The sequence below is a fragment of the Hydra vulgaris genome, chromosome 03 (assembly GCF_038396675.1).
Source record: "Hydra vulgaris chromosome 03, alternate assembly HydraT2T_AEP".
Classification (NCBI taxonomy): Eukaryota; Metazoa; Cnidaria; class Hydrozoa; order Anthoathecata; family Hydridae; genus Hydra; species Hydra vulgaris.
In genome coordinates this window covers 1,642,092-1,656,079 of record NC_088922.1, presented here as the reverse complement: position 1 = coordinate 1,656,079, position 13,988 = coordinate 1,642,092, and the positions used below count along the sequence as shown (strand labels likewise).

At 26.7% G+C, this 13,988-nt stretch overlaps 1 protein-coding gene across 1 annotated transcript in view; it reads left to right on the top strand.

Moving 5' to 3' along the window:
* Nucleotides 1-13,988, top strand: part of LOC105844953 (uncharacterized) — a 117,037-nt gene that overhangs the window by 43,713 nt on the left and 59,336 nt on the right. The window contains exons 7-9 of the mRNA XM_065792041.1: nucleotides 9,519-10,049; nucleotides 10,131-10,181; nucleotides 10,279-10,300. Of these exons, the coding sequence (XP_065648113.1) occupies nucleotides 9,519-10,049; nucleotides 10,131-10,181; nucleotides 10,279-10,300 (604 nt within the window). The remainder of the gene's footprint in view (nucleotides 1-9,518; nucleotides 10,050-10,130; nucleotides 10,182-10,278; nucleotides 10,301-13,988) is intronic.

Below are 13,988 nucleotides of genomic sequence, written 5' to 3'. Positions count from 1 at the left end.
TTTATAAAAAAAAAAATTAGTTGCATAATAAACTCCAATGCTTTTATAGCTTTATGTCAAGTTTTTTATCAAATAAGTAATGTTAATAAATAAATGGATAGCTAGTGTGGAAACACAAGCTATCCATTTATTTATTAACATTAATAAATAAATGGATAGGCTCCTCTCGACAAGGCTCCTCTAAAGAATTTTTCCATTGCACAATGAGTGAAGTTTGTTATGTATATTTTCTACCATTAATGTTACAAACATATACTTGTAACAAGTTAAAAAATATATTTTATATTTAATTAAAATTTTTTTCTAATGAATAAACAGGTAGCTTGTGCAAAACCAAAAGCTCTTGTAAGAAGCTGTTTAGAGAAGCAGCTAGCATGGCTTGCCACGTTCGTTTAAGAAGAGCTTTTCTCTGCTCTTCCACTCATTTACTCCCGCTGAGGCCTATATATATATATATATATATATATATATATATATATATATATATATATATATATATATATATATATATATATATATATATATATATATATATATATATATATATATATATATATATATACATATATACATATATATATATATATATATATATATATATATATATATATATATATATATATATATATATATATATATATATATATATATATATATATATATATATATATATATATATATATATATATATATATATATATATATATATATATGAAGACCTCAGTGGAAAAACCGACGTTGTCACATTTAAAAAGTATTGAGAAAGTATTTGTTGATCATTAATAAATGTCTTTATTTAAAGCAAAGAAAAAAAATTTTTGTATAAAAAATTACAAAATGTTTTGTTTTGAATAAATTTTAAATAAAATAATTATAATATAAATTTTTTTAAATTGCTTAGTTTCATTTGCTTTAAATAAAGACTTTTATTAATGATCAATAAATAGTTTCTCAATACTTTTTAAATGTGACAACGCCGGTTTTTCCACTGAGGTCTTCATATATATATATATATATATATATATATATATATATATATATATATATATATATATATATATATATATATATATATATATATATATATATATATATATATATATATATATATATATATAAATATATATATATATATATATATATATTATTGACTGTAAAAACGGTGGATGTAGTGTTAAGGTCTAGGGCTGTTTTGGTTGGAATGCCACAGGTGACATTGTAAAAATAGAAGCAGTAATGAAAAAAGTAGTTTACTTAGACACTTTTAGAAGGTCATGTTATACCTTTGGAAAGTTAGATTAATGGAGAGCCATTTTTTTTTTTTAGAATAAAATAACTCAAAGCTTAAATCCAAAACATATTCTTTAGAACATTGTTAGAACAACTTATTTTTCTGAGTTCAAGAATGATCAAATATTGAATAGAATGATTTAGCCTCCTTAACCACCAGATCTCTATCCTATGTCAAAAATTGATGCCTAATGATGCAAAAGGTGGGAGAAAAAACTTCTACAAATTAGATAAGTCGTTAAGTAGAATGGTAGAATATTTATTGCGATTATTGACGCTAATGAAGTGAAGAACCCAGAGTTTATTTTGGGATACCACTTTTTTTCCAGCAATGTTTTGGGGGGAGGGAGGGGTTCTGATATTTTTGAGTTTCCCATTCCCTTTCCTCCTCCTCTAGTTAAAACTGGTGCCACGACAATGATTTTTATTCATCATTTTTTTAATCATCATTTTAATCATTTGTGTTTATCTTTTTTATTTTTATCCTAAGATAAAGAAGTGGTTTAACGGCATTTTTTTGAATACATGAATTTACTGGTGGACTATTCGAATAAAAAATATAAACATTTAATAAACATATTTACTCTTAAAGATAGTTGAAGAAGAGATTATTATGGTAAACATAATTTAGAAAATGTTATATATTTTTTATTAAAAAACATATTATATTTTAAAAAAATATTAAATATATTAAGTATAGTTTAAAAAATTACTTTTAATAAATAACTTACATTTACTATGTTTTATTTTAAACAGATCTTAATAAAACTTTTATTCATTGTAATCATTATTGTTATTATTTTAAAAGTTAAAAAGAATTAAAATGTTAAAAGCAAAAAAAAATTTGAAAAAGAAACAAAACGTTCTGAAAAAGTTTACCTTCTGTTTTTGAGTAAACTAAAATAGCAAGCTAAAGATCAAAAGTTCATTCATTCAAAATTTAAATTAGCGTGATAGTTATTAAGACTGAAATTTTTTACTTTTGTTTATTTATTATCAAAAGCACTTTACTCTTAATTTCCAAAAAGCAAGGTTAACTATACTCAGAATGGATATTTTAAAATCGTTCTGGATATTTTAAAAATCTTTCAAAAAAGCAAATTTTTCAGACATTCCGCTGTTATAAAATTTTGCAACAAGTTTTTAAAATTAAGTTTTGAAATGACATCTATTTTTTTTAAACTAGTAACCAAAGGACAGTTAAGTCACATAATTACGTGAAAATGTCGCATAATTACATAAAAAAGGTATTTTTAAAAATTTATTCTATTGACCTGAAGAAAAAATGTGTTAGCTAAAATAAGCTGAAAATTATTTATATACTACTGGGACATTCCATGCCAAATCAACCCCAAAGAAAAAAGTTTTCGACACCATGCTATTTCAGATTTTAATGATTTTCCGGATACAAGCTCATATTAATGAAAGAAAACTTTACTCCAAATTTTAGTGCCTGACTCCTTACGGTTTCAGAGATATTGATACTTAGCCCTAATCTCTTTTTTGATTATTTTTTTCAGCGCCATTTCCTTTTTATGCTAATTACATAACACAATTATCTTTAACTTATGAAATACTTGCTAATAGTGTTAAAAATTTGTACCTAACAATTTTTTAGAGAGAAGAACTCAAAAATGATACCTAAAACACTAAAAAATTAAGCTTCTTTATAAAAATTCAATTTCAAAATGGTGTAACACTTTTTATAAGTTTTTTGATGCCCCATACAAAAAAAAGTATATCTTGAGATGCCTAAAAATTATGATTCTGAAATTTTTTGACATGGTTCTATATATAACAAACTCCTTATTACAAAAAAACTGCAGGGGTTTTCTTTTTTGAATCTGATTTATTTGCATTGAAAGTTTTATAAAAAAATTAGGAAAAATTGATATTTAATAATGAAAAAAAGGTTATATACATTTATTTTTTGCATTATTTTAATAAGATTTTAGAATCTCAGGTACAGTTCTAATATATAAACTTGTTTGTATTTCACATTAAAGGTCTTCACTTTATACAACCTTTATGTTTAATGAAGGATTTTCTATTTATGAAATTATTTTAGGGAGAGGAACTCAAAAATGATGGCTAAAACACTAAAAAGTTAAAGCTTTTATATGAAAATTTAGTTTCTAAATAATGTAAAGTCTTTTGTATTTTTTTTGACACCTCGGACAAAATATGTTTATCTTGAGATACTTGAAAGACATGATTATCAATTTTTTTTATAACAAATGCTATAAAACAAAAAAACTGCAAGAGTAATCTTTTTAAAAATCAGATTTATTTGCATTTAAAGTTTTATATTTCTAAACCCTAAAAATATTGAAATTCCAAAATAAACCATGGAAATAATTAAATTGTAATAAAAAAAATTAAAATAAGGCAATAAGAATTAACAGTTTCTTTAAAAATTAGTTCTCTGGTTTAAAGGTAAAGTTTATCCAGCTTTCTTTAATGCTTTGATGATCAATTTCACTGATTTTGTATTGTCTTCCTGTGACAGTTGTTGGAATATTATTTATTAAGTTTGTTGATGGAACCCAGCACACACCGTCTCTAGAAGGGCGACAGTATGACTTTGAAAGGTAAAATGGATGCATGAATCTAACTTGAAAGTCTTTAATATAAACATCAATATACACCACTAGTCAATCTATGGGTTGTTATTATAAATCAAACATGCAAATATTTCAATGCTTATATTAGGCAAGCAATCTTTAATAATCTCATCAGTTTGAAAATTAAAAACAAATGAATACTTTTTTTGTTCAGAAACAACTTTAGTTCTTTTTGTGTTATTTGTTGGAATGAAATTGTGATAGTTGCCAGTGCTTGGTATCGTTTTTGTTGAAAATCTTTGAAAAAAATTTCAATTTGAGTTATCATGTTTAACTTCTTAGATACATATCAAAAACTAATTCATATGATTTTAATTTGGTAAAAAAAACAAAAAAACATTTCAGATGCTGTAAGTATGATTTGTTGTTGCTCAATGAAGGCTAGCAATTGAAGTTAGTTTTTTAACAGTCCCACCAAAACCATCAAAGGGTGATTTACCATGACTTGTTGCAAAGAAAAACCATGTACATTTCATAGCAAATTCTTGCTCATGGTGGCATATATTTATGAAGTGTTCGCAATTTTGTACACCCAGTACACCCATCTGAAAAGTAATATACAGTTTCTATTTGATGAGAAATATTGCTTTTAATATGTTCCATTGATATTATCATGGCATGATATACTATATCTACATCATACAGTAAATCATCTAAAATAAAACATATTAAATCACATTTAAGGACATTATTTACTTTATAATAAACTACTGTAGGATGCAATGTTGCTTGAATTTTGTTCCAGTGAAAAATTTGTACCTTGTCTTGTACAATAAACTCATAGTTTTCTGAAAAATCACAAAGGACAATGACCTCAATACTACTTAACTCATTTATTAATTTCTTTTAAAAATCAGCAATGTATGAATGCTTTACAATGTAAGAGTAAACAGAAAGTTTTTGTAAGTTATTTATTAAAGTATTAATTAAGCTACTTGATTTCTGTTAGACTTACTAGCTCGGATCAGTCTGTTGTCTTCCATTGTTTGTAATCTATACAATAACCATGATCTTCATCAATATCTTCTTGAGAGTAGAATTTATTTTCAAGATAATGTCTTCATAAAGAATCTTCTGGACACAAAGGGCAACAATGTAACATGCAATTCTTGTTAGCCCTACTACAAATAAATCAATAAGTTCATAATAACCTTTCGATAATTCAACTGCACTAATCATTAACCAGATGCTCACACTGTAATGCACCATTTTGGTCGATTTGAGCAAAAGTGAGAAAAACAAGTCTTTATATCAGGATAACTGATTTTAAAGTTAGCATATAGTAAATGCTCATAAGTACAAATGAGATATTTCCTTTCCTTTTTTTTTTTTAGGAGAGATAAAACACTATTATTCAGCGGCAGTTTGTGTGACATCTGCAATATATAATTAGTAACACTAAGTTCTTTTTCTATTCATTTGTATTGTACCAAGGTATTGGAACCAGTAGTAATTAAATTTTCTGATTTCATTTGAAAGTTGACATTTTTTCTTTAATTTTTGCTATAAGTATTATTTGCTTTACATTTAACTTTCTTAGAAAATTTATTGAGGAAATCTTGAAGTCTGACAAATCTTCTTGGCTTAACTGATCAGGATCTTTGTTTAAAGTCCTTGCAATATCTAACTTTACTGTTTTTTGTACATATAATGGTTTCTTTTAACCAAGAGCAACTCTTGAGTGACTATTCACAGCATGCATTTTGAGAGAACTTAAGTTCAATTTTTTTATAAAACTTTCAATACAAATAAATCAGATTCAAAAAAGAAAACCTCTGCAGTTTTTTTGTAATAAGGAGTTTGTTATATATAGAACCATGTCAAAAAATTTCAGAATCATAATTTTTAGGCATCTCAAGATATACTTTTTTTTGTATGGGGCATCAAAAAACTTATAAAAAGTGTTACACCATTTTGAAATTGAATTTTCGTAAAGAAGCTTTAATTTTTTAGTGTTTTAGGTATCATTTTTGAGTTCTTCTCTCTAAAAAATTGTTAGGTACAAATTTTTAACACTATTAGCAAGTATTTCATAAGTTAAAGATAATTGTGTTATGTAATTAGCATAAAAAGGAAATGGCCCTGAAAAAAAAAAATCAAAAAAGAGATTGGGGCTAAGTATCAATATCTCTGAAACCGTAATTAATAAAAAAAACCATAAGAAAAGTTAAAAAATAAAAATAATTTTTAGACGCTTTTTTTTTTGGCGCCCATACCACTTTAGCGGTACTAAAACAGGTCTGGGTTTGTTCCTGTAATGGTGATTTATAGGTAAGTAAATTATAAACTAATCTAACTGGACTTTATATTAATTTTTATGTAAACTTAACAAATAGGAAGAAAACATATAATTTAGGTAGATTTTGTTTTTAGTTTTTGTCCCAATAGTAAGTAAAACTTTGATATCTTATATTAAAAAATTTGACCATTTGAATAATTATTGACAATAGTGTAATATTTATGATGATTATTCGAATAATTATGAATGTTAGTGTAAATACAGTCAACTCTCAATATCTTGAACAAAGGGGACTGAGAAAAAAAATTGAGATATTGGGAGTTCGAGATATTAAAAAAGGGGTTGAAAAGTAAAATTGCCCGACTTTCATTTAAAAACAAGTTATTTTTCTGATGAAAATCATAAGCAACAAAAACTACAACATTTGGAAAAAATCTGTTATCTGATATTGCTTTAAATTTTCCATTTTTTCATCTTCATTAAATCATCAAGTTTTAGTGCTAGGGATTGTATTTCATTTCTGTATTTTGAGCTGTATAGTGAAGCATTTTGAAGCGTTTCAAAAGAATTTTCTAATTAAATATCAGATGAATGTGGCGGGTCTTTAACTTTATTATCATTGTTTTCAAAATTAGGGTCTAAAATCTGAGTGATGATTTTAGGATCAGTATCATGTGAACTGGTGGTTACTACATCGCAATCTAAACCAATGTAAGATATCCCTGAAAGGTATTCAAAGATTTAAAAGATTCATCAGCTTCTTCAATACTCTTATTTGTTTTTCTGATACCAGCTTTTTACATGTTGATAACAGTTTTCTTTGAAGGATAGAAGTCTTTGGCAGGGGTTTGTTATTATTGACAACCTTGATACACAGATGCACAATTTAGTGACAATTGTGAGCTTTAAGACTTTGTAATACACCTTGATCCATGGGCAGAACAGTTATCCACCAGAAGTGCTACTTCCCTGTCATGAGCACGAAAAGATGAGTCAAGCTTCTTTACCCATTCTGTAAAAAGATCTCTGATCATCCAGCTTTTACCTGATTTTTATATGTGCAAGGAAGTTTTTAATGTGCTTAAAACATTGTGGGTTTTTAGATTTTTCAATAACAAACATAGTTTTCCCATTGCAATCCCTGCTGCCTTGCGTTTTAGTCTGACTTTACTATTTTTTCCATATGAAACATTTTTCTTGTAATAAATGGTACATTTTGTTTGGTAGACACTGCTAAAATAGTCTGAACTCATCACCATTGAAAATATTTTCGAGTTTATAATTCGAATGATATGGCTGCTACATTCCATGAAGTCATTCATATCATTTGTCACGCTGGCACTTTCACCTGAAATTATTTTAAAGCTGATGCTGTTCCTAAAAATAGGAACAGAAAAATTGAATTTTAATTACATGTTTGAAAAATTAAATAAAGTAAATAATAAACACATACACATTTATCTGTTTATATTCAAATTGAACAAGATTTGATAAAATTTAACTGATATTTCTTTCTAATTATGAAACTAACAATCAAATGCTTTAAAATCCAACTCACCTAATGCTTCTGCCAATTTTAGTGCTTTTTCTTTCAGTATAACACCATCAAATAGTACTTATTAACTTCTTTTTACAACAAACCAATAAATATGGCCTTGTCTACATTTTCGAAATTACCACTTTACGTGAATAAAAATTTGAGTGATTTTGCTCAAATTTTTATTCACGTAAAGCTGAGTAATTATTCCAAAAATGCGGAATAAAACCAATTGCTTTTTTTTATTCACCTGGCCTTATGGTGACATTATACTTTTATTTTTTCTAGTTACTGTATTTCTCAGAAAATACGCATCATATATTTCAAAAAATGTATTATAAACTAAATTAGCATCATCACAAAATCTAAATTGTTTATATTTTGTGCCATTTTTTTCTAGCAAAGTTAATAATTTGTTTTATTTTTAACCCAGATTGATATTGTGGTCTTTTAATGTCTTGCATTTTTCTATTATAGATTCTTTTGTAAGTTTTTGTTTAACGAGCATTTTATCACTTTTGACAAAAGCAAAACATCTTTTAAAGGAATACTTCTCAGAAATTCAATTCATAAAAAAAATCCAATTTAAAAATTGAATTTTAAAAAATTTCATAGCAATATTCTATATTTTTCGAAAGTTGGAATTTTAAAAAAATTAAATTTTATTAATACATTACTTGAAATTTTTTTTTGAAAAGTTCCAGATAACAAGAAAAATCTGCCAGTGAATCAAAAGTATTGTTCAAGATACCAAAAAGTTTGAGATATTTAGTTTTGAGATATTGAGAGGATTATAGCCTTAATGAGTACATTATGTCCATGGGACTGCAAAAAAGTTCAAGATACTCAAAAGTTCGAAATATCAAGTATTCGAGATATCGAGAGTTGACTGTATATATATCTATAGGGTTATATATATATGTATGTATATATATATATAACCCCTAACTGGTTTCCATATTTTGTTGACAAAAAGTAAAAATTAAAATGCAAGACCGGAATTTTTATTTTTATTACTTGATAGACTGCCTGCCCCAACCAAACCCTCAGTCGATGTAGCAGCACTCCCTTGCAAGTCAGGCTATAAGATAGTCGATGTAGCAGCACTCCGTGCATGATTTACAGAAAAAGAATAAAAATAAAAACATTTTATTAAAAAAAATAAAAATAAAAACATTGTTTATATTATTAAAAATACTAAGAATTTTTAATTGTTTTTAAAAACATTCTGGTCAATTAAATTTGCATTTTTGCGGTTTTTTAAAAAAATAAATAATTTGTAATTAAATTAATGGTTTTTACTTTCTGACAACACGTAAATGTTGGACGAAAGTCAAAAGTAATTAAAAGTGACGTATTTGTTGGCATAAGAATCATTTTTTTCCTTCCGTACTCCCAAATGCAACAATCTATAGAATTATATATATATATATATATATATATATATATATATATATATATATATATATATATATATATATATATATATATATATATATATATATATATTTATTGTGGTAGTGGTGTAGTGGTAGAGCGCTCGCTTCATAAGCGAGAGGTTCCGAGTTCGATCCCCACCACGTCCCTGGTAGTACCGCGCTCAACTTGTTTCTCCGCGCAGCGGCCTTGTTCCTCAAGGTTCGTGTTTCGGAGTTATAGAGTTGAGAGAGGGTTATAACCACAATTAAGTAGCCTCCTCATCTGTAGTGGCCTTCTGGGCCTTGGGGAGGTGAAATAACAGAAAGAAAAATATATATATATATATATATATATATATATATATATATATAAATATATATATAATAATATCAGTATTATATTTAAACAGGAGATCATACAAGTGTATCCAAGGGTAGACCAAACAAACCTAAAATGTTGCTACCTGAAGTCAAACCAAAAAACTTAACAGTCTCACCAGTAAATTTTACACAAGATTCAAGTAATGGGGGAAGTCGAGCAGGAGCCCCTATACCTGGTAATTTATTTATGCAACAATTGAGCTTTAAACTAAAGAGTCAAACTTCAATAGAAAAATCTTCATTCAAAAACCGCCCCTTACCAAGTTGTCCAACTGAAGATGAAAATTATGAGATTTGTGAACACGTTGAGCAAGTTTCTGATATTCAAGATGAGAATTATGAAATTTGTGATCAAAGCAACTCTAGCCCTGCTCCTAAAGTAAATAACTTGCCAAAGCAAATCATTAATAAAAGCAATCCACCTGTTTCAAATGTACAAACAGCTACCAAGGAAGAAAGTTACAACTACATTCCACCAAATATTATGCAAACCTTTTCTCAAGTTCAGTCTCCAAAAGTCAATATACCTCCGCCAGATGTTTACGAATTTCCAGATGTTGGCAAGTATTTCTTTATGCAAAAAAACTATTTTAATATTATATTTAAATAAAATTATTTAAATCTTTTATTTTAAATTTCAGCTCCACCCATTATTAAAAGAGATAGTAAGCAAATCAACCCTGGTGTTCAAGGTTATAGTTTTTCTTTTAAAATATAATCATTATCTTTAATATATTTAAAACAATATTTTGTATAAATTGATAATTGATATGGCGTTTGTTGTTTCAGGTTCAAATCAAAGTCTTAACAGGTATATTTATTGCTTTCTAATGTAATAGATAATTTATTCCTTTGATAAATATTCTTTATATATATCTTTAATGCTATCCTTAATATACATTCTTATATAATAATAATGATAATAATAATAATAATAATAATATATATATATATATACATACATACATACATACATACATACATACATACATACATACATACATACATACATACATACATGCATACATATTGGCAATTCAGCGAGAGTGGCCGTCATAACTTTTGACACTCTTTAAGGTATTAAAAATGAACCGAAAATGGAAATGAATTGAAACTTTCCAGTAATGTGAAATACTATCATATAATTTAGTATTTAAAAGTTATAGCATTAAAATCTTTAACTTTTTTCAAAAATTAACTCTACGTAGTGTGACACCTACTTTTTACCACTTCTGAACAAAACAACTTTGTCAGGCTTAGTGCAGCAAACAGATGGCATTATAATACGGTATTATAAATGTTGTATAAAATATTATTAAATATTGCTTAAAATTATATATTTGATGAGTATTATATAAAAATATATCCACCAATGGAATCAGCCATAATCTATTTAGCATATTTTTTTGACTGATTTGAAATAGGTTGTAATCAATTCTAAACACTAATTTTTATAAATTTAAATTTATTGTACGTTAAACAAGTCAAATATTTTAACATATTTAAAAATATAAAGTCAATTCATATTTCAACAAAAAAGCTGATGTTATATTTACAATTAAATGTGTGTATAGTATAAGAAAATCTAATGTATAATAATATAAAAAAATTAAATCTATGAAATCAAAACTAGAAGAAACACAGGATCAGAATCTGATTAGTTTAAAGTCCCGTCTTCTTTGGTTGTAAAACATACTTCTGTTGTTTTCTACAACTTGCATAATGGTCTATAAGGTATTTTTTTTTTAAGCAGTCCCCACAAAGTCTTTACAAAGCTTTACTCCAGGTTTACCAGAGTGGTTTACAAAACATTAGAAATTACATTTTTCAAAGCAAGAAATACTTTTGCTTTTTTTTCCAATATGTAACCAGTCCTTGAGAAAACTGTTTATATTTATAATGGTAAAAAAAACAAGAGAGTTTTTACCAATAAAATCTGCCAAATAATTCACAACCATTTCAAAAAGGATTGGAAATATAGGTTTACCAAACCCTGACCCTTTTCCTTTTGAAATTATTTTATTTATTGTCATATAATTTTTTGATGACAGTATTTTATCTGCAATCTTTTCCCTCTGTCCTTTAAGTTGTTATTTAAGAGATATAACTCCTCAGTGAGGTATCACATGTAATTATTAAAAGCTTTCAGAGTAGCATTAGTAATAGTTTAATAAATAACTTTATACTCTAATAATGAATTAATAAGATTTATATTATTAGTAGGTTGGTGAGCTTAACCAACATGGAATATAACAAAATACAACTAACTGAACAATCATTTGTAACTTTGTAAGTTGTTGTCTTACAAAATCTTCCTTTAGGTAGCAGGCAAATTATCTTGTTGAAACAGTTTTATAGAGTATAAAAATTTTGTCATCCACTTTGTATTGTGCAAAGTGCCTGGTCTAATAAATCCAGAGAAAACCACATTTTTTCCATTACTTAGATGCAACAATCTTAATTGAAAAGTTCTATATAATTACCTCTAATGAAATTTTGACTCATTGCTTCTTGTCAAAGATTGGCAGTTAGATCTTTTTTGTTTGTCAAAGACTGTGAAATTTGAGGGATGTCAAGGTCTTTAATAGTTTAGCAAATCAGATGCTCAAAATTTTTCTTAAATCTAAAAACCAAACAATCATTCTTTTATAGCTTATTATGTTTAATTTTAAATATTAAATAATAATAAAATATTTTACTAAATAACTTTTCAAAGCTTTGTAATCTAAAGATTTGAATGATTTTTTAAGGAAATCTTCTGGAAAGTTTTTTACTATAATTTTAAGTTAAATACACCTAAGTTTCTTACTTCCCCTTTAAAACTTATTTATTGTTAAAACATTTCAATAACTTTGGGTGATTTTAGGATATTATGTGGTACAAACACAGTTGTGCCAGTTTTCAAGGTTTTATGAGAGTGCTGCTTAGTTTCACTAGAAGTTCATTTACATCATGATCAAGACAAACTTCATCTGTTTCCATTAAAGCGTTATTAGAATATCTCAAGATATTTGGTTGTTTTTCTTTATCAACTCCTTTAAAATCAACTAAACCCATGAATGCCTTCCTATCAGTCATTATGCTGATCAAAAACTGTTTATCCTCTGCATCAACTAATTTATATAGCATATCTCTTCGCCAAAACCTTATTGTTTTTGTAAACTTGTCTTTTAACCCAATAATTTTTTGGGTATTGTCAGTGTGAGCGTATCTGAGCGTATGGTCAATTTTTAGTAGGTTTTTTAACCCATTAAATAATTTCATGATTTCCTCTGTCATTTTATTTGGTTACCATCTTATTTTGCTCAATTATAAACCAGTAGATTTGATTTAAAGTTTCATTTGCAGCCTCTCTATTAGTTTTTGTGTTGAAGTGTGCAACGAAACAAAGCACTTGACGAGCAGTTGTCAGCCTAGATCCTTGTATATCTTTGTCAGATTCAATAATAAAAAAATGGATAGTTTATATTATGAAACTTTTAAAAAAGCCATTTTTACCCACCTAACTTGTCTGCATGTTAATTTTGATATACTATCTAAAAAAGTTTGGAATAAGCTATTAGTGTGCTTGTAAAATAGCTGCAAACAACAGCACAAATTATTAAAAAAAAATTCAGCTTTTAATAAAACTGTTTGTTTTATGAAATAAAAAATCTTTTAAGATGTACTCTAAGAATAATATAAGAAAGAAGAGCATTAATATAATACTCCAGTTATTATTTGAGTAGGTTAGAACTGGTAATTAATATTCGAGTAGGTTAGAACTGGTAGTAATATTCGAGAAAGTTGGAACTGGTAAATAATATTCGAGTAGGTTTGAACTGGTAATTACAAGTTTCTCCTGATTATAGACAAGTTTTGAAATAATGTGTCAATCTTGAAACTTCTATTAAAATCTGCTACTGCTAAACTTTGTCCAATTTTTTTAAAATTTCAGACTCCTAATATTTATTATGAACCTACCCCTCTAGCCTCCCAAAAAAAAGTTAGGCCACTACAGACAAGGAGGCTACTAAATTGTGGTTATAACCCTCTCTCAACTCTATAACTCTGAAACACGAAACTTGACAAACAAAGCCGTTGCGCGGAGAAACAAGTTGAGCGCGGTACTACCATGGACGTGGTGGGGATTGGACTCGAAACCTCTCGTTTATGAAGCGAGCGCTCTACCACTACACCACTACCGCATTTGGTGTTGAGTTCATAGATTTCACATCACACCTGGTGTTGAGTTTATAGATTTCAGAACAATGTATAGTCTTTACACATTGTTTAAGATATTAAAGTACATTTTATGTATTTCAATATCTTAAACTCAGTTTACATATTTATATTAAGCAGAATTATTTTAAATAAAAATATTTCTTTCCACAAAATCTTTTAAACAAAAATGTTGTTATGTTTTAACAATTTTATTTGTGAGTTATGTTTCAACATTTTTATTTGTGAGTTATGTTTTAACACTTTTATTTGTGAGTTGTTTCAACAATTTTATTTGT